Genomic DNA, 20,494 nt, shown 5'->3' on the forward strand with positions numbered 1-20,494 from the left:
GTGAAAAAAAATCCCGGATCTGGTCTTCATCGGCTGCTCGCGAACAGATGGAGCTGAAACTCGTTACGGTAGTGGGCGTTTCCTTTTTGAAACACGCTGACAGTGGTAGACCAATCACAACAGACTGGGACATCTGACCAATCAGAGCAGAGTATGCTCTCTGAAAGGAGGAGTTTAGAATGAATCCTTTAGAATGGACCATTTAACGAGTCGTTTGTGACACTGGGGGGGGGGGGGGGGAAGGTAATGCTGCAGTTTAAATTATGAACACATTAAAGTGTTTTTTGATCTTGGATGCATGTAAATCTATTGTATGAGACCTTTAAAACAAAATTAGGCACGTTTCAAAACCATAATAGGTGCGCTTTAAAAGCATCATACGTCATGTTCAGTGGGGTTCTTTTGTGATGGCTCACCATTCAGACACCAGCAGAAAGTTGCACAGTCATTACTCAGTTAAACATTGAAGCAAGAAATAGAGACAAGGGTTGCAATCCGATGATCAGTGAAAACATGGGTTTCCATTTGGAGACAAATAAAAGTCAAGCTCATTTCATTAATCCTTTCAAGAAAAAAACAACAACACCAAATCGCATCACACACTGATCAGGAAGGTTACAGACATAAATTAGGCCACTCAATTGAAGTAATTATTCTAATTACACTAGCATTAAAGTAATAGCAATTACTCTAATGATGCTTGCTGACAACAGGGTTCTACATCTATCTCACCCTGTTCTCAACCAGCCCACCTGCTCTAATTGGCCCTCGCAAATAATGACAAAGAGTTGTACATCATGAACCGATGCTGAGTCCATGTTGATGTGGGCGCAGTAAGGGCTCATAGAGGATGCTCTTGAGCACCCTGTTAAAGTCTAAAACAAGAAATAGGACACTCTATGGCCTTGTCAACCTCACGGTATACCCTAACAAGGATTGTGAAGCCACAAATGTGCCGTTTGAGACAGAGCCATAGCCCTGCTCCATCTCTACCCTAACCACATAAATGTGATAAATGACTTTACTCTGTTGAGATCAATGCATTACTGTTACTGCACCCATATTGCTGCTGTTAGCAAATGTGAGAAGGATCAAAACAGTACAAACAGCTTTGCCTTTGCGTAGGCTTCCTTAAAGGAAAAAAAAAAAGAAAAAAACACTAATGTGTATTTAATTGTAACTCATTTGTAACTATTGAATAAACTCATTTGTAATGATCAAGATGGGAGATAAGGCATATAATGAGTGCATCTTAAAGAGATTGATTCCAGTGGAGCACAGAAAAAAGGGGTTTAGTCACAGAAGACGCTCAGCGATTGAGCCTGGGTGTGACTGGAGAGGTAATGACGAGTCATATTCAAGTGCTTCATTTATTCAATGCTGTGACAGAAATAATTATCCTTTTAAAAGCAAAGAATGATTCACTGACACTTGAATACCTCAGCCTTATTTATAGTTGTGGACAGTATTCATGAACACTACAAAAGAATACTTTAAGAAGTCGAGGCTAGACGGGGATAAGGAGGATAAGAGGATAGAAGGATAAGTCGTGAATGTCTTTCTGAATAATAAACATTCCAAAGCTTTACCACTACAGCTACAGCTCCTGTCAGTACGTACACAATCCTTTACCTATCATTGTTATTATTGCCACAATAACCAAATTTGGATATGTAATCTGTTTTACCCATAGACACTTCGCTCTACACCTCATATGCAATCAAAAGCAACCAAACAAACAACAAAAAATCAGTTTGAAAATCCTGCTTCAGGCATCTTGAATAATAGATCGTCCCTCCACTCTAAACATCTGCTGCACATCGCCCATCTCCTCCTGAATGGCTAATCTCTCCACAATGCTTACCATAGGCCAAAAACACAATCATCATTCAATCATCAATCATCCCTCTATCAGCCGGCACAGCTGGCCAGAAAATGAGCAACCGTAGCTATAGTAACAATGCAAGAAATAATACAGAGTGGGAAAATGGAAACTCCTAATGGAGTCACAGTACTGAAAGCCTAAACTACTCAGCTTCAGTCGTGTGAAAAAAATAAGTAGACCCCATTGAAATGTTTGGCTTTAAATAAGACGGGTTCCACCTGCACTCCCTAAGCAGGTTCTAATCACTGGCACCAAATCTTGAACACCTGATTCTAATTACATGGATTTAAAGGTGTGATAAATGTAGGGATGTACTTACTTTTTCCATGTGACTGATCTGTTGTTGTTGGGGTTTTTTTTTTTGTTGTTGTTCATTTAAATTGTGAAAATGACTACAAAATTTGATATCATTTGATAGAGTGTATGACCTTTTTTTAATAGGCACTGTTTCAAAGAGGATCAAATGTTTGCTTGTCCAAATATGTAAACAGAAACAACAACAAGAAGAATTTCCATGGGGTGTACTTACTTTCTCACATGCGTGTATATTTATATAATGTCATTATACCTGTACATGAAAGCAGCAAGGCAGCTGTACATAACACAGAAATAAAACATGAAACAAGAAATATAAGAAAATAGACTGAATAAACACCGTAATAAAAGTTTATACAGAATTAGATTTATCTAATTAAAAACATGTCATTATCCTAAGTCCTAAAGACTGAATTTCACTAAATTGATTAAATCTTTTCCATCATTTTAGGGCTCTACATCAAAATGCCTTGCCAGTAAGTTCTATGACTCACAACAGACCTGCAGTCTGTATAAATCTATAACCTCAATAAACAAAGAGGACGGTAAAAGGTCACTAGTTCATTTAACCAGGAGGAAATGAACTAAACCATGATTTATATGTCAACAGCAGGATTTTACAATCAGTACAACATTTAATGGGTAGCCAGTGCTGGGGCATAAAACAGGTGTATTATAGACAAACAACAGGATTCAAATGTGACTCCAATATGAGAGATTATTTCTAGTATTCTCTGGACCAATGAGCAACACTGTAGTCTTGTTAACATTAAATAAAACAGCTACCACACAGTTACTAATTTTAAGCAGTATGTAAGCAATGTGTGTTGTGATAATTCCTCTAACTAAGAAAAGTACTGTGTATAATCAGCATTCTCATTGAAATGCAATTCACTTCAATCCAGTTTCATTTTTATAGCCCATTTTTGTCACAAAGAAGCTTGACAGAAACCCCAATGCAGATTTACTGTAGCTCACTTAATGAGCAAGCCAGAGGCAACAGTGACGAGGGAAAAACTCCGTGACATGACGAGGAAACACTGAGAGGAACCAGACTCAAAAGGGACCCATCATGTAGCAGGTAGGATCATGGGATATTGAGATTGTGCGATCATTACTCTTCTACAACTGTATAATGTAAAGTTAAGTAGTAAGTGTGTTTAAAGGATGTTCCGTATGAGCAGATTGTGAATATTAGTCCCAGGATGAGGAGATGGTGGCTTGACGGTTAAGGCTCTGGGTTACTGATCGGCAGGTCGGGGGTTCAAGCCCCAGCACTGTCAAGCTGCCGCTGTTGGGCCCTTGAGCAAGACCCTTAACCCTCTCTGCTCCAGGGGGCGCTGTATCATGGCTGACCCTGCGCTCTAACCCTGGCTTCATGACATGCTGGGGTATGCAAAGAAAAGAATTTCACTGTGCATATGTATATGTGATCAATAAAGACTCAATATTATCCATTGACGCAAAGGTGAGACTTTAAACTGTTACGGTTTTTTTTACAAGTAAATCTTTAGGTTTATCCACAAACATTCCATAATCCCGAATCCTTAATGAGGAAGCCGGAAGCTACATTTCTGTATGACTTAGACCAAGCAAGAGCCTGATCACTAATACTTTTTTCCAAGCCCATCTAACATGATATGGTATAACATGTTAAACCATAGGTCAGTCTCAGTCTTATAATATGTCCTGGACAGTGAAAGAAAATTGTTGAAATTATTACAGTGAAAAAATAAAATCAATATATCAGTGACTAAGTGGAGCAATGAGTTTAAAATTAGGCAATTTTTGCTTTCTAATTAGATAGCTTGTAACGGTCTAGCTCTGGGACCCCATCATGACTGAAACATTATATTTAATTAATGGTTATTTAATAATGGGTAATAGCTCTTTTACTGTTACAAAGGAAGTAAAGGATGTAAAATCACCGTGGCCAGCTTCTAACCACTCTTGAGGAACCTTGAGTAAATATAAGAATTAACAGAAGTGCGGCTATAGAGTAAGTGGAGATTATACAAAAACCTAGACAATTTATGTGATCCCAAGCCAGGCAACGAACTACAAACCATATCCAGCCAATAGACCATAACAGATATATGGGCACAGACAGAAACTGGGCAGTGGAAGATTGGGGGTGGGGGGTGGGGGGAGATAATAACTGGAAAAAATATTTTTCCAGTCGTCAACTGCCCAGAGTCTGTGCTCATGATAGCCTCAGATTATTGTTCTTGAAATGTGGGATTATATTTATATCCATAACTAGGAGAGAAATGGCTTAATTATGGGCATATGCATCAGATTTCATTCATGACTCAGTCAAACAGAGGATATTAAAGCATAAAAGAAGCCTTGGAGGAAATTAATCTGACATAGAAGAAGAAGTCCAAGTTTTAGATCCAAAATACGGGCTTCATCATTTTCCGTCTTTGCAGTAGGTACAAAATGATTTAACCCCCCCCCCCCCCCCAAATATTTAACCAGTCAGAGTATCTCTCTTTTGTATGGACAAAAACACAAATAAACGAATACAATTCTGCAGTGAAAATTTTTGTTCACTAATACCATAAGCTCTTAATTGACACCACTAATTATGGATTATCAAAGAGTGCATCAACACCAAGTTTTAAGAATTATATTCTTAGGACACATGATCCATGGGTCATCAGGCTAACTGGCTCTGGTTAACTGAAACCCAACATCAGCTCACTAATCTACTCACTAGTCACATAACATTGATTAAATTTACTAAAGTGGTAAATGAAAAACAGTTACATTAACACGTTAGTTTCTGTAAGATAAATAACATGTGTAATGCATTTCCTGATTGCCTGATATCTCAGTATGTGAGAAGTTTTCCCCAGCATGTTGAGCACTGCTCGAACATTTCACTTTTGAGTTCCTATACTTTTATTTATGTTCTAGTCCTGTCATTAGTTGACTACCCTAATGTGTGCACCTGTTCTGTGTTAAGCCTTTGATTGAGTTGTCTATTATTGCCCTCTTGTTTCTGTATATCTTTGTATTTTCTAGACTTGACCCTTCATATTGCTGTTTTCCCATTTTCTAATCATAAATTATCCTTATTCAATGTTGCCTTCCTGTGTTCTGACCCCCCACAATGGACAATGATTCATAGATTGCCCCCAAATAAACATATTAAGCATACACAACGTGCATCCTGTCACATGATCCTGTATAATACACATTTCCAAATTGAATTAAAGCAATGATTAAATACAGTTGTTATATATATTTTTTTCCCATTAACCATTTAAATAAGGTTTTATAATATTAGACCGGATTGAAAAAGTGTAAGAAGGGACTAAAAATATCAAGTACTATTTATTTCTTCCTAGTTCAGATTTTGAGTTAAAGAATTTCGGGGTTAGGGGTTTTATGCAGTACCAGTCCGAGATTGACACACACTGTTTGCTTTATGTGCACTAGGAGACTTCCATATTGCGACTGGAAACTGCAGACGCCATCACAGCAGATGGCCGGACATCTTTATCCACTCCAGCCTCAGTTAAAATTTGTGAGGCGGATGACTGAGATTCACATTCCCAAATCATAATGATTGATTGTGCTCTTTATAATGCCATCTGGAGTAGTGTTACATAATACACACATGGATTAAAGCATAGCCGTGCTTGCGAATAAAAAGCGGTGATGACAGTTCTGCCCTGTATTTTTGTCATCTTGGGAATTTTACGAACATAGACAACTACTAAACATACATAAGGGACTTATAAAACCACAAGACCTTGTTCAACGTGTTTAATACTTCCAGCTGTGCACCATGTAATAGGAGGTCAGTGTACTGTGTACTGTGTGTTGGTGTGTGTGTTACCTTTTGTCTAAGCTGTACACAGATGTGTTGCTGGTGTAATCTGTCACTCTGCAGGCTCTGCTCTTCATCATAGATGACCCTGGCATCCTCCAACAACCGCAGTGTCCTCAGCCGCAGAAATGCCTGCTCCCTGTGCCAACTCTCCAACAGCAGCCTCTCCTGCTCCACGCTGAACCTGTACCAGTCCCAGGTCCGCTCATGGGCACTCTGAAAACCACATACACACACACAAGTAGTCATGGATTATGGACTAGTTGAGGACTAGTGAAGTAAAGAAAGTTTTAAGCAGGAAGGACAGACGGTAATATGAAGCGAGAAGTCTTGTAGAGATGAAGAACAGAGATAATGCTGAGGACAGGAACAAAGAAAGGCACAGACCATCTCACATGGTTGCTGATGAATGTTTTAACATATATGTAGGTATTTAGAAGCTAATATCTGCAGGCCATAATGCGGGAAAACAAAACACCTGGCAACCTGGCACCTTTTGCATGATCCTCCCTCAGATGCATTTATATGAGGAAGAAAAGCGAACTTTGTTTAGATTTGTACATTCCATACGTATTATGCATAACATAGCTTAATTTAAGAAGTCCTCTCTGACCTCTAATGAGTAACTTGAGGGCTTTGGACTCGACTTGGACATGAGGGAGATATCACCTAAACTTGACATGGATGTGAAGGTGAAATGACTTAGACTCAACTTTGATGTGAGGGAAAGATTGATTTATATTCGATTTGAACCTGAGTGAGAGATTATTTAAATTAATGTGGACATGAGTGAGAGATGACTTTAGGCATGACTTTAATATAAAGGTGAGATGACAGACTCTTGGATGTGAGGGAAGATGACAAACTCAACCTGGCTGTGAGAGTGAGATGATTTAGGAACATGAGGAAGAGATACTGTAACTAACCATTTATAATCTTATAATTTAAGATTCAACTGTACCTGAAGGTGAGATGACTTGGACATAACTTGGGTGTGAGGGTGAGATGACTTAGAATTTACTTGGACATGGGGGTGAGATGACCTAGACTCAACTTGGACATAAGGGTGAAATTACTTAGACTCAACTTAGACATAGGGTAAGATGACTAGGATCAACTTGCACATGAGGATGAGATGACTTAGACTCAAGTTGGACATGAGGATGAGATGATTTAGACTCAACTTGGACATGAGGATGAGATGACTTAGACTCAACTTGGACATGAGGATGAGATGACTTAGACTCAAGTTGGACATGAGGATGAGATGATTTAGACTCAACTTGGACATGAGGATGAGATGATTTAGACTCAACTTGGACATGAGGATGAGATGATTTAGACTCAACTTGGACATGAGGATGAGATGACAGACTCAACTTGGACATGAGGATGAGATGACTTAGACTCAAGTTGGACATGAGGATGAGATGACTTAGACTCAAGTTGGGCATGAGTGTGTGATGACTTAATCTCAATTTAGACATGGGGGAAAGAGGACTTAGACTCAACTGGGACATGGGGCTGAGATGACTGACAATGTATAATCTCATAACTTAAGCTTCAACTTTTACCTGAGGGTAGAGATATGACTTAGACTCAAGTTGGACATGGGGGTGAGATGACTTAGACTCAACTTGGTCTTGCGGTTATTGCCTTGATTACAACACATAGTGAACAGGTGAAAAGAAGACAGGAGGAAGAATAGAAGTCAGGGAAGAAAGGCTGTGTGTGGCTGTGTGTGTGTGTGTATGTGTGTGTGTGTGTGTGTGTGTGTCTGGGACACTGTAAAGAAGTAAAGAAGGCAAGCATGGTAAAGTGAGGATGCCATTACTGTAGCGATACATGGCAGCGAGGCATTGGAGGAGTAGAAGAATGCATTAGTGTAGATGAGGAGAGGGCATTAGTGCAGAACAGCAGGACAGGAGGCATTATGCAGCTGCCTGGTTTCATTAAGATGGAGGCGGTTCGCAGAAGTAAGAAACTTTCACACACACACCAGAGCAAACGCAGGAATATTAGTGCAGGCCCCAAAAAAAGTTCAAAAGATATCATCATCACCTGCTCTTTGTCAGAGAGACACTCAGAAATGTCTTTGTCAGGTTTTGCGTGTGTGTGTGTGTGTTGTGTGTGTATATATTTTAGTATGTTAAGACATTTGTCTAGGTTTGCTAGAACACTGTGTCAAATGTGTCTAAAAATTATTATTTGAAAATCTTAAAAATAAAAATAAAAAAATTACCAAAAAAAAAAAAAAAAGGGAGACCCACATAAGGATCAGACAAATGTTCCAAAGATATGAATATCTCATTTTATTTTTTTTAACCTTCCCAATAAGGAAAACTGAAAACTATTTTTTTAAATGAAACTTTTATTTAAACAGCTACAAGAGTCTAAATGTTTCTTTTTAGTTACTCAGATTAAGGTTAGGATTAGGTTTAGATGTAGACATTAGTAAATTAGCTACAGTAATCATTATATCAGTGGAAGGATAGTAAGATAAATGTGTGTGTATGTACACAAACACCATTGTCCCTGAGTGAAATGACTGAACCCCAGTGCCTTCTACACATGCGGAGAGTCCTTCTTTCTTTATGAAACTTAGCTTGATGTGGTTGATAGGGCACTGACCGCTAGGGGGCAGAATAACACAGACCCTCCGTCTGATTCTCATGTAGCATTCTGAACATGTCCTAATGTGGTACAAGGTCTTATTTTCAGCTCTATTTTTAGAATTGTTGCTTCATCCCATAAATTATCCCGTGTCACACTCAAACATAGGGCTCGGTGTGTTGAGTATTCATCCTCTTTCTGTGTGCTGTTAAATAACTGGGTGTCAACGGATGAAAAGTAAACATATGAACAAAATATGGAAATCAAATAAACATCCATGTGCTCCTGCAATGACAGTGTCGTTTCATTGCTTTTAATGTTATGAGAGTAAGTGATGTTTGTTTCTCTAGTGCTACTCAAAAAAGAAAATCTTTCCTATTAGCTATTATTAACTCACGAGTGTTTATCTGACAAGGTTTAACGAAACAAGTCAGGCAACATGGATGTATTAAAATAAAATAAAAATAAAAAACTACAGGTTACAATGGGGCTGTGCTATAATGGCTAAACTGAAATGATGAGTATGTTTGCCGAATACTGATATAATGTTCTGTATAAAATCACACTTATCCAGCCACCTGAGGAATAAAATAGTTTAATTACACTACTTTTATTACACTTTATCATTGTATCATTTGATCATAAATAATAATAAAAAAAAAGCAGCCATTTCTTTCACTGTCCATTATAAACCTGTTTTCCTTCACATTAAAAAAAAAACACTGCTCATTATGCACATTAATGAAGTGCAACATGTGGAGTGTTCGAAAAAAAAAATCGAACAAAATCTTGCAACACACGAATGGGGAGCTTGTGATTTAATGTATCACAGTCCTTAGTTCATGGCTAAACTCACCAAAATGTTTAATTAATTGCGGAATTAATAAAAATTTAAAAAAGTATTAGTGATCAGGCTCTTGCTTGGTCTAAGTCATACAGAAATGTAGCTTCCGGCTTCCTCATTAAGGATTCGGGATTATGGAGTGTTTGTGGATGAACCTAAAGATTTACATGTCCAAAAAAACAGTTTATAAGTCTCACCCTTGCTTCAATGGATAATAATGATAATGAGTCTTTATTAATCACATATACATTACAGCACAGTGAAACTCTTTCCTTCACATATCCCAGCATGTTAGGAAGTTGGAGTCAGAGCACAGGGTCAGCCATGATACAGCGCCCCTGGAGCAGAGAGGGTTAAGGGCCTTGCTCAAGGGCCCAACAGTTGTAGCTTGGCAATGCTGCGGCTTGAATCCCCGACCTTCTGATTAGTAACCCAGAGCCTTAACCGTCAAGCCAACACTACCCTGTACTGGTGGTACAGTAGATAACATTGCTGCCTCACAGCTCATGAGACCCTGCCTCGATCCTGAGCTCAGGTCACTACAGAGTTTTGTATGTTCTCCATGTGCTCACATAGTGTCCTCCAGGTTTTCCAGTTTCCTCTCACTGCCCAAAAACATTCCAGTGTATAGATTAGTGACTCTAAATTGCCCCTAGTCATGAATGTGTGTATGTGTGTGAGAGAGTGCGTGTGCATGACACCCTGTGACGGACTACCTACGGTGTAATCCTGCTTTACACCCAGTGTTCCCAGAATAGACTCTGTACTCACTGTGACCCTGAGCAGGTTAAAGCACTTACTGAAGATGAATGAAAGAATGAATAATTGAGGTATCCAAAAATCATGATCACAGTTAATATATGTGTAATTGCGCAGATCTGCAGTAGGACACAGTGTTTTACAGACTTCAATGGTGAGACTAACACGTTTGCCTCACACCTCCGGGGTTGGGGGTTCGATTCCCCGCTCCACCCTGTGTATGCGCAATGTTTGCCTATTTTCCCTGGGCTTTGGGAGTTTTCTCCGGGGTACTCCGGTTTCCTTCCCCCAGTCCAAATACATGCGCTGTAGACTGATTGGCATCTCTAAATTAACCGTAGTGTGTGAATGTGTGTGTGATTGATGCCCTGAGTCCCCTGGGATAGTCTCCATGCTCCCCGCGACCCCGTGTAGGATAATCGATAAAGAAAATGGATGGATGTTGGTGTCAGCAGAAAAAAAAATACAGTTGATTCTGTCACATTTCTTAAGAAAAATCATTACAAATCAATAGGAGTCACACTAGAACCTTAAATCGAATGGTTTTCGTATCAGGCATTTAAAAAGCATGGAATTTTCTGGACATACACTCATTACACTCTGGACATATGCTCATGATTAGTTTACATAATCATGATACAAGCCAAATGTGGTATGGTATTATAGACTACTTTACATATAACAGTTTGCAGTCGGTAATATAAGCTTTTATGCTAATACACATTTCCACAAGGTTCTATGAATAGATTAGCAGTCCACTATTTACATTTTTATTATGCCATAAGCACATATGAGTGAGTTTTATGCCTTTTTTGTTTGGCATACTCATTTTGTCTGTGGACATCAGTTTGAGCCTTTGAAGTGAGTCATTGTCAACAATTCATTTCAGGCAGCCATTCATATTTCTTTTTTTCTTCCCCAAGGACTCAAAAACAAGAAATCAAAGCTAACAAAGAAAGCAGCGAGCAAGAGAGAAAGTGCTTATTGCAATGTTGTCAACACTTTAACATGCTCTCTTTCAAGCTGTGAAATAACGGGTAAGAGAGTGAGAAACGTAGCTCCAGGTAGGCCTAAATTGGGCTCGGAAAGTTTTACGGTGGGGAACGTTTATCTCGCTTCAAAGCGCTGAATGGGCAGCAGTTCAGAGGCAGGCAGAGCCGGGCGCCTCAGCAATGCTTCCCATCTGTGTGCTGTTTTATGGCCCCTGCCTTATAATCTGATGGTGGTATTGTTAAAATCACCTTTCTGAAGGTTAGTGCAATAAAAAAAAATTTAAAAAACAACCCCACGCAGTGGCTGTATTGTGACATGAAAGACACCTAAACTCATCTAAAGTCGTGTTCTTCAAATGATCAACACGTACACTAATGATCTAAATCACACAGCTTTACACACCTGGATTTCATTTAACAAAGCTGAACACACGAAGCTATTCCTATAGTACACTGAATGTTCAGTGGATCCGACAGCAGGCTTCGCATTCAGCAGGACAACAGGCCATCTTCCCTGGCTGGTGTGTATGTATGTTACCATATTTTAAAGTCTGCTGTTCTTTCATTGCGGTCCATTCTGACGTTGGCTCCTTTGGTAGACAGCATTTTTGCGCAGCACATGCAATCCAAAATAAAGGCTGTTCCATTTGGAAGGAAGGAAGCTGCCCTCTGAGATTGTTTATTTTGCCAGCTGAGCATCGCATGTTTTTTTCTTGGACCCTGTCCTGTTCATCTGACCATATTCCGTGCCGCAGACTAAAAAGTACTCTTATGAATGTGAGTAAATATCTTGTTACTGCTAGTCTTAGTCTTGTACCGGGTAGCGTTGCTGTCACTCCAGGATCCCCGGTTCAATCCTGAGCTCTTGTTACTAATGGTAAATGGTCTGCACTTATATAGCTTTACACTGTGTCTGATTCACCCATTCACACACACACTCACACACCAGTGGTAGCAGAGCTGCCATGCAAGGCGCTAACTTGCCATCAGGCACAGCTTGGGGTTCATCGTCTTGTCCAAGGACACTTCGGCATGTGGAGTCATGTGGGCCGGGAATCGAACCACCAACCCTACGATTAGTGGACAACCCGCTCTACCACCTGAGCCACACCTTACTGTCTGTGTACCACAGACACACCTTAAAGCCACACCTTACCGCCCCTTACTGTCTGTGTAGTCTCTTGCATATTGTCCCAGTGTCCATGTTGGGTTCCTATGGCCAAAAACACTGCAGCAGGTGGATTGACTATGCTAAATTGCCCCTATGTGTGAATGTGTGTGTCCGTGGTGGCCTGCGATGGACTTGTGTCCCATGTAGGGTGTATTCCTGTCTCATGTCCAGTGTTTCTGGGATAGCCTTAAGATCCACCACGTCCCTAACAAGGATAAAGCAGTTACTCAAGAATGGCAGTCTTAGCCTCTGAGGCTCTGCCCACTGACCTTCTGCGCTATATATTTTAAACTTAGCTGCCCACAAGCACCAGTTAATAGTTAATATTAAATATAGTTAATAGTTAATATAGTTAATAGTAAAAACACTGTTTCAGGCAACGTAATGCTAATGCAGCTTTCTTATATGGCTAACATGCTATCTATCAAATTAGATCGTTAGCGATATTATTAAATGAACAGAGGTCTAGATTAACTTGCAAGTGATGTTGTGTGGTGCGCTAAGAGTTATGATGTATGAAGAGACACAAGGGTGTCCTTAACACAGTATTTGCTAAGGTTACAATATTCAATTCAATTCAATTTTATTTGTATAGCGCTTTTTACAACGGTCATGGTCTCAAAGCAGCTTTACAGAAACATATAAACACAGGATAGAGATTTTAAGTGTGTGGATTAATCTCACTTGAGCAAGACGGTGGTAAGACGGTGGTGAGGAAAAACTCCCTAAGATGTTAAGAGGAAGAAACCTTGAGAGGAACCAGACTCATCTGGGTAACAATACTGCCCAATAAGACAGGGACCTTTGAAGGATGAGGCATTGATTTACCAATACAGTAATATGGCTATATATACAGTACACTACTATCTCCAGCAAATTGTCCTACATTATCTCCCCAATTTGTTCACTTGCCAATTCCCGCCCACCAGCCAACTCTCTCCAATCATACGACAGCTATAGTACCCACTCTGGAGGGTGAAGGCTAACATGGGCAGCAGGCTCAGAAGAAAGTGCTATCTACCCTCTTCCACATACATGAGCTCATAGACACCCATTATTCTCTAGGTGTCACTGTGATTGACAGGAGGAGAGAGTATGCCAATCCTCCTACGCTACAGCACAGCCAATTTTGCTCCTTCGGCTCCTGGCCAAGATTCACTGTGGCATTTGAACTTGCCATCTCTCAAAGAAAGGGTAAACACTTTTCTGTTGACTTGTTCTATTATTTTGAACTCCACATTAATATTTCTTATGAGTCAATCCAATATTTTATCCCACATATTTGAACAACTGCTGCATATTTATGAACACGGTCCATGCTCGCTGACAAGCTGAATGTAGTTTCTAATTCTGATTGAGCAGTGCACACCAAAAAAGAAAAAAAAGATAACCTTAATCAAAAAGAAAGTGCAACCGTGCTCAGGAGCAGAACAGCACTATGCAGCAGCTATAATCATACAGTGGAAATGAGCTTTATGTGCACTCACTGTGCTAGGTGTGTAATTATATTTGACTAATTCATCTTCATGCTGATCTTTATCGCTTCCTTATCTCATTTAGTAACAGAAAGGATAAGTGGTCTGTGTGGAGGAGCCATCTTTCATTAGAGGATCTGTCACTCATTGTATTAAAACTAGAGTGCAAACCTGTGTTAATATACAGGGGTGCTTGAAAGTTTGTGAACCTTTTAGAATTTTCTAGATTCCTGCAGGAATATGATCTGAATCGTCATCAGATTTTCCTGCAAGTCCTAAAAGTAGATAACGAGAACCCAATTAAACAAATGAGGCAAAAATATTACACTTGTCCATTTAATTATTGAGGAAAACGATCCAATTTTACATATCTGTGAGCGGCAAATTTTAAATTAGAATCACTTCAAAATTTATTAACGCATGCACCAGGAGGTTCCTCATGTGAGTCACGACTGGCAAGCAAGAACCAGAACTATAATCAAGCAGCCGTCTATATTGTGTTATGTCAAAAGATACATTTCTTCAGTTTTAAATGAAAATAACTGTAATCCTGATAGTATTTTCATTATGTACAAAATGTACCTGTAATCTGATTACTTTGTTTTTTGACGTAACTGTAACGGATTACAGTTACCAGTTTTTTGTGTCCTGATTACCTAACGCCGTTCCATGTATTCCGTTACTCCCCAAGCCTGCTTGCACGTTCTCATTACAGAAACACAGCCAGAGTTTTTCCCGAATGTGTCGTTTTCTTGTTTGGCTCGCTCCAGGATGATAAGTGACACTACCGAGAGAACCGCCGTGGGGTGAAATGTGCTTGTGTGTCAATGCATGTTCAAAATCAAATGGCAGAAATTCTAAGGGATATTCGATCTCTATCTATCTCCCGCATCCGCCAACCATGTGTGAATACCACAGATCAGTATTTAAGCACATTTCCATGTGTTGAAAACACAGTGGAATGTTTCTGGGACGGTTGCTGAAAGCCCCAACAAACTTCCGCCTCAAGTGAGTTTCACACAAACAGGGTTTCTCGAAAAATGCCAGAATATTCCTTGAAAATAATGAAGAAAGGAAATAGACGACAGAAGAGTGATTACTGGAGTGAAAGAGATCTGAGAGAATGATAGAGAAAGAAAGAAAAAGATGAGTCAGGTTTCTCAAACCGAGCACACATCTCATCAGGAAATAGAAGAGCGATTACGAGTTTGGACTATCAGTTTAGATCATATCTACAATGCAACACTTTTGGGAACCGGAGACTTTGAGCGTGATCTGAGTAAGAAACGAAACGTGAACAAAAGGGGAAAAAAGATTGGTGGAAATAGGCAGAACCAGAAAGAACCGATAATTGTTAGCCCCTTGCTGTTTGGGTACAAGATAAAGAAAAAGAGGGAGGCTGAAGGATGAGATGACCTGGCTGTTCACTAACTGACTTAGATGAACAGGGACAGAGAAAAAGAAAGGAAGAGGTGCAGCTGAAGTAAACAGAGAGGTGTGGAATGACTGCATATCTGCACTAAGGCAATAAAACATATTCCATCACTTCCATGTGTCTTGAAAAATCAAGTGTTTTATGTATTATATATATATATATATAAACACTCGTTCTCTCAACAGCGTCACTTTTTTCAGCTTGTCATGTTGCTGGGAAAACACAAAGCCCTCTTAGAATACACAGATATGCGAATCTACACACACACACACACTGATACACAAACATATCTAAGCAGAAAATGAAAAAAAGGAAAAAGTAGTGAAGCTAAAGTCCTTTTGTTAGTTCCAGCTGTTTTATGATAAGCAGTAAAAGTAGCGCAGGTTGAAGGAAAACCTACAGCACACGCTGCACGATCAATACTGCACACTCGTGTTACTCTACAGTCAATACTACAGACTTGTTTGTCTATAAAGATGCTAAATTTAAGGAAAACTCCAGCATTTCAAGCTAATCTCTATGAACCGCATATGTAGTGTATATGTGAATCTTTTTTTTATACTTTTATTCAACAGTAAAAAAGTAATGATGATTATTAGCCTGGGACATTACATCTCCCTGTCAGCAGAGATTCCCCTCCCCTGAGTTCTGAACAACAGACACTTCCTGATTACTTCCTTTTCCCCCCAGAGTATATAAGGACTACACATGCATCACGTCACTGCAAAGTCTCGCCATACCTTAGTGTCAAGTCTTTTATACTGTTACTGATACTCTTGCCTTGATTCTTGACTACTCTTTAGATTCTGGCCTTTGTTTAGAATATTGTGGTTGCTGCATTTTAACATTTGTTTATGTTAATCATTCTGACTTTGGATTTTGATAATAATAATAATAATAATAATAATAATAATAATAATAATAATAATCTCTTGAGACCTGTGAGTTACATCATGACATCCATGCTAGGGCTGGAGTCAAGGCCGGCATTGTCAAGTCCGAGACCAGGACTAGCCGAGACTAAAGCGGGTTGAGTCCGAATGAAAGTGAGAACAAGTCAAGCTCATGATTAAAAACCATCAAATCCTGTTCAAGAACAAGCCTTTACTTCAGTTAGTTGGCTTCATGAATTACGCCAAAAACATTAGGCTGTTTTCTACAAGAAGGAATTACTTATTGTCAAACTCTGGGCATGCGAAAGAGAACACGAAGAAAATTTGTACAACCTGACAGTTAAGACCAAGACCATATTTATCCAGACAAAGTCCGAGTACAAATGCGTATAAGTCGGAGAAAATTCCAAGTCAGTACAGAAAACATCTCTAGACCAGACTGGAGTCCTATTGCCGTAAAGCATGCACAATCAGACCTACACAACTACACTGGTACACTACACAACTACACTGGTACAATAAATCCTTCCCTCTCAAAGCATAATCCTCTCAAAGTTTGAATTATACACATTTAGAGCTTAATTCACAAATACATTTGTCTGAAGAACAACAATGAAGACAATTTTATTGATGCCCCAACTGCTGCCCTTCTTGTTGTTCTCTGAGAACTGGAGAAATTTGTCAAACCGATGGTAACTGCAATTGAGTACATTTCAGATGTTATGTACGGAAATAGAAATTATAGATTAGAAAAATGCTGGAGTATTCCTTTAACATTTTTTTCTTTTGGCCCAAATTATGGGATGCAGTCTAGAGAAGAACTCACTGACATAGGGAAACAGCTGGATATGTAACCAGACAGGAATCTGTGGTAAGAAAGATGCTGTGTGCTGATAGGCCTGGTCTAGAGCCCTGAAGAAGTATGACGAATAAACAGTAGATATATATATAGAGAGAGAGAGTGGTTGGTGGTGTGTGTGTGTGTGTGTGTGTGTGGTAACTAACCAGTTCTGCTCTGGAGATATGGGGTAGAATTCTCTGGAGCATATCCATATAGAGCCCTCTATGGTTTCTTAGCTCAGGAGAATATTGACCTACGATGTGAAGGAATCGCAAGTGATCTTCTTCATTCCAGCCACAATTCCTGATGCACACACACACACACACACACACACACACATACTATCACCATAAAACACAACCTAATGAAAAACTGTGCCTCATAAAAATGCCATCTAGGGGTCCCAACAGGTTTATACAATCTCACAGGTTATGATTTCATCAGAGTGGAGTTCAAATCTATCACGTCTAGTAGCTGTAAGTCCAAGGCACACAAGGTATTTGTGATGTAATGAGGTTTCTCCACTCATCTGAGGGGCGTCATCAGTATCCCAATGTGGGGGTCACCTGAGATGTTTTTATCAAGGAAGTTCTGTGCATATAAACTTCATTTATGAAAAAAAATTCATGATCATTAAAAACTGTAATATTATTATTCAAATTCTAATCATCTTCACTCAATTAGGAACTCCTCTTAAACCTATTTCACACCAGACTGTAGTTATGACTTGCCCAAATAATCAAAGTGCGTCATGCTAAAGTGGCCTTTACACAGGACACATAGCTTCTATTTTTACACACAAATACAGTGGCAAGAAAAAGTATGTGAACCTTTTGGAATTTCATGGTTTTCTGTCTTAAAATGTGATCTGATCTTCATCTAAGTCAAGGGTATTGACAAATATAATGTGTCTAAAATAATAACACAAAAAAAATTCTGATCTTTCATGTCTTTATTGAGAACAACCAAAAAAAACCTCATAGTGCTTGTGGAAAAAGTATGTGAACCCTTGAGTTAATGACCTCAAAAAAGCTTTTTTTTTTTTGCACACCTGGAGTCTCGTTAAGAAAATGAGTTTGGAGGTGTGGACTACAGCTACTTTGACTGATAAAAACCCCTCAAACTTTTGAAGTTTGCTCTGCACAAGAAGCACACGCTTATGTGAGCCATGCCTCGCCAAAAAGAGCTTTCAGAGGATCTACGATCAAGAATTGTTGATTTACATAAAGCTGGCAAGGGTTACAAAGTGATTTCAAAGGCCGGCATTGTCAAGTCCAAGACCAGGACTAGCCGAGACTAAGTCCGAATGAAAGTGAGAACAAGTCAAGCTCAGGATTAAAAACCATCAAATCCTGTTCAAGAACAAGCCTTTACTTCAGTTAGTTGGCTTCATGAATTACGCTCTTCAAAATTGAGTGTTCAATAAAGACATGAGGGATCAGAATTTATTTTGTGTAATTATTTTAGACACATTATATTTGTCAGTACCCTTGACTTAGATGAAGATCAGATCACATTTTATGACAAATTTATGCAGAAAACCCTGAAATTCCAAAAGGTTCACATATTTTTTTCTTGCCACTGTATATATCCCAACTAGTGTGGACAATGACACAAAATCAGACACAATGAAATTTCAGCTCTACTGTCAGCAATAAACCTGTCAAAGTTAAAGGACATGACAGAAAATCTAGATTTAAATTCTGCAGTCCCTGTGGCAGTTTTATGATATGGAGTTGCAAGTTGAGAAGAGTTCATATTTAAAAGTTTGCACTGAAAAATATCGCTACAGTTTTTGCACGTTTTTTTAAGTGCGGAATTGAATTAGGTCCAAATGCATTAGGTGACATATGAGAGATTGTCCGTATGCTATGTTTTTAGAGAAATACATCACAGGGCTGGATGAATCAGTAGTGCAGTAGCCGTTGACAAAAAGCTCTCACATATTTCTCGCACTAGTACACCATTCATCCATCTGTCCATTTTCCATACCGTTTATCCTACACAGGGTCGCAGGGAAGCCTGGAGACTGGAGCCTATCCCAGGGAACTCTGGGCACAAGGCAGGGTACACCCTGGATGGGGTGTTAACCCATAGCAGAGCACAATCACATGCATTCACACACCTATTCATACACTACGGACAATTTGGAAATACCAATCAGGCTACAACACGTGTTTGGACTGCATGAGGAAACTGGAGTACCCGGAAGAAACCCCCTAAGCATGGGGAGAACATGCAAACTCCATGCACATGGTGATTCTTACGCGAAGCAAACGTGCTAACAACCATGCCCCCCCCCCCGGTACAATATATTGAGATGTAAAGAAGTTGCTCTCCAGACTCAAATAATAACATTTATTGTTGCCATGACAGTGAAAACCACAGCTGATCAATGACCTGCTGACTTTTTGTTGAGGGTGCAAACAAGATGTGACACTTTTGTTTTGTTTTGTTTTTTTTTAGAAAAGAATAATGACCGTGGCCGATTCATTCACTACTCGAGAATTTTTTATATTTTTTTTTGCCGCTACGTAAATGGACTTTACCAGCTAACTAGCTTGCCATACTCCATACTTTAATATATTATGTTAGGTATATACACACTATATGGCCAAAAGTTTGTGGACACCTGACCTTCACACCCATATCTGCTTGTTGAACATGCCATTCTAGATGTAGTTCTCCTTTGCTGTTATAATAACCTCCACTCCTCTAGATTGTGGAGCGTGGCTGTGGGGTTTTGTGATCATTCAGCCACAAGAGCATTAGTGAGGTCAGGCACTGATGTTCACTGAGGAGGACTGGGGTGCAGTCGGCGTTCCAGTTCATCCTGAAGGTGTTCAGTGGGGTTGAGGTCAGGGCTCTGTGCAGGACACTTGAGTTTTTCCACTCCTTGGCAAAGCATGTCTTCATGAAGCTCGCTTTATGCACAAGGGCACTGTCATGCTGGAACAGGTTTGGGCTTCTTAGTTCCAGTGAAGGGAAAAAGACATTCTATACAATTGTGTGGCTAAAACCTTGTGGCAACAGTTTGAGGACGAACAAAATACGGGTGTGATGGTCAGATGTCCACATACTTTTAGCCATATAGTGTATTTTTAAGCCTAGTCATTTCAATTTCCAGGCAAAACTAATAGATTTATCCTTTCTTCACCCCTGTATCAGTTGCTTTTGTATAGTTTTTCTTCTGCATTAGTAACTGAAGTGGAAAATTTCATATTGCTACGCCACTACATGGCTCTAAAACATTACATTTACTGTATAAGGCCTGGTTTTTTATGTTCTCTTACTAGCTAGAGTTAGATATATGAGTATGTTTGTGTCAGATAAACAGGCCCAATGATGCAATTTGACAGCTTGACAATCCAATGACCTGTGCTTCTTGTTCTTGAGGGTGACATGACACCTTAAATATAAATATATATAA

The 20,494-nt window shown here is 39.4% G+C and overlaps 1 protein-coding gene across 6 annotated transcripts in view; it reads right to left on the minus strand.

Moving 5' to 3' along the window:
* LOC128609093 (coiled-coil domain-containing protein 148-like) overlaps positions 1 to 20,494 on the minus strand; it is a 99,727-nt gene that overhangs the window by 27,827 nt on the left and 51,406 nt on the right. For all 6 annotated transcript variants that reach the window (XR_008386186.1, XR_008386188.1, XR_008386187.1 and 3 more), the window contains exons 9-10: positions 17,229 to 17,367; positions 6,051 to 6,257 (exon numbers count right to left, since the gene is read on the minus strand). Coding sequence is in view for 1 of the 6 variants with exons in the window: in XM_053627469.1 (XP_053483444.1) it covers positions 6,051 to 6,257; positions 17,229 to 17,367 (346 nt within the window). In the remaining 5 variants the exon portion in view is untranslated. The remainder of the gene's footprint in view (positions 1 to 6,050; positions 6,258 to 17,228; positions 17,368 to 20,494) is intronic.

The sequence above is a fragment of the Ictalurus furcatus genome, chromosome 6 (genome assembly GCF_023375685.1).
Source record: "Ictalurus furcatus strain D&B chromosome 6, Billie_1.0, whole genome shotgun sequence".
In the NCBI taxonomy this organism is placed as follows: domain Eukaryota; kingdom Metazoa; phylum Chordata; class Actinopteri; order Siluriformes; family Ictaluridae; genus Ictalurus; species Ictalurus furcatus.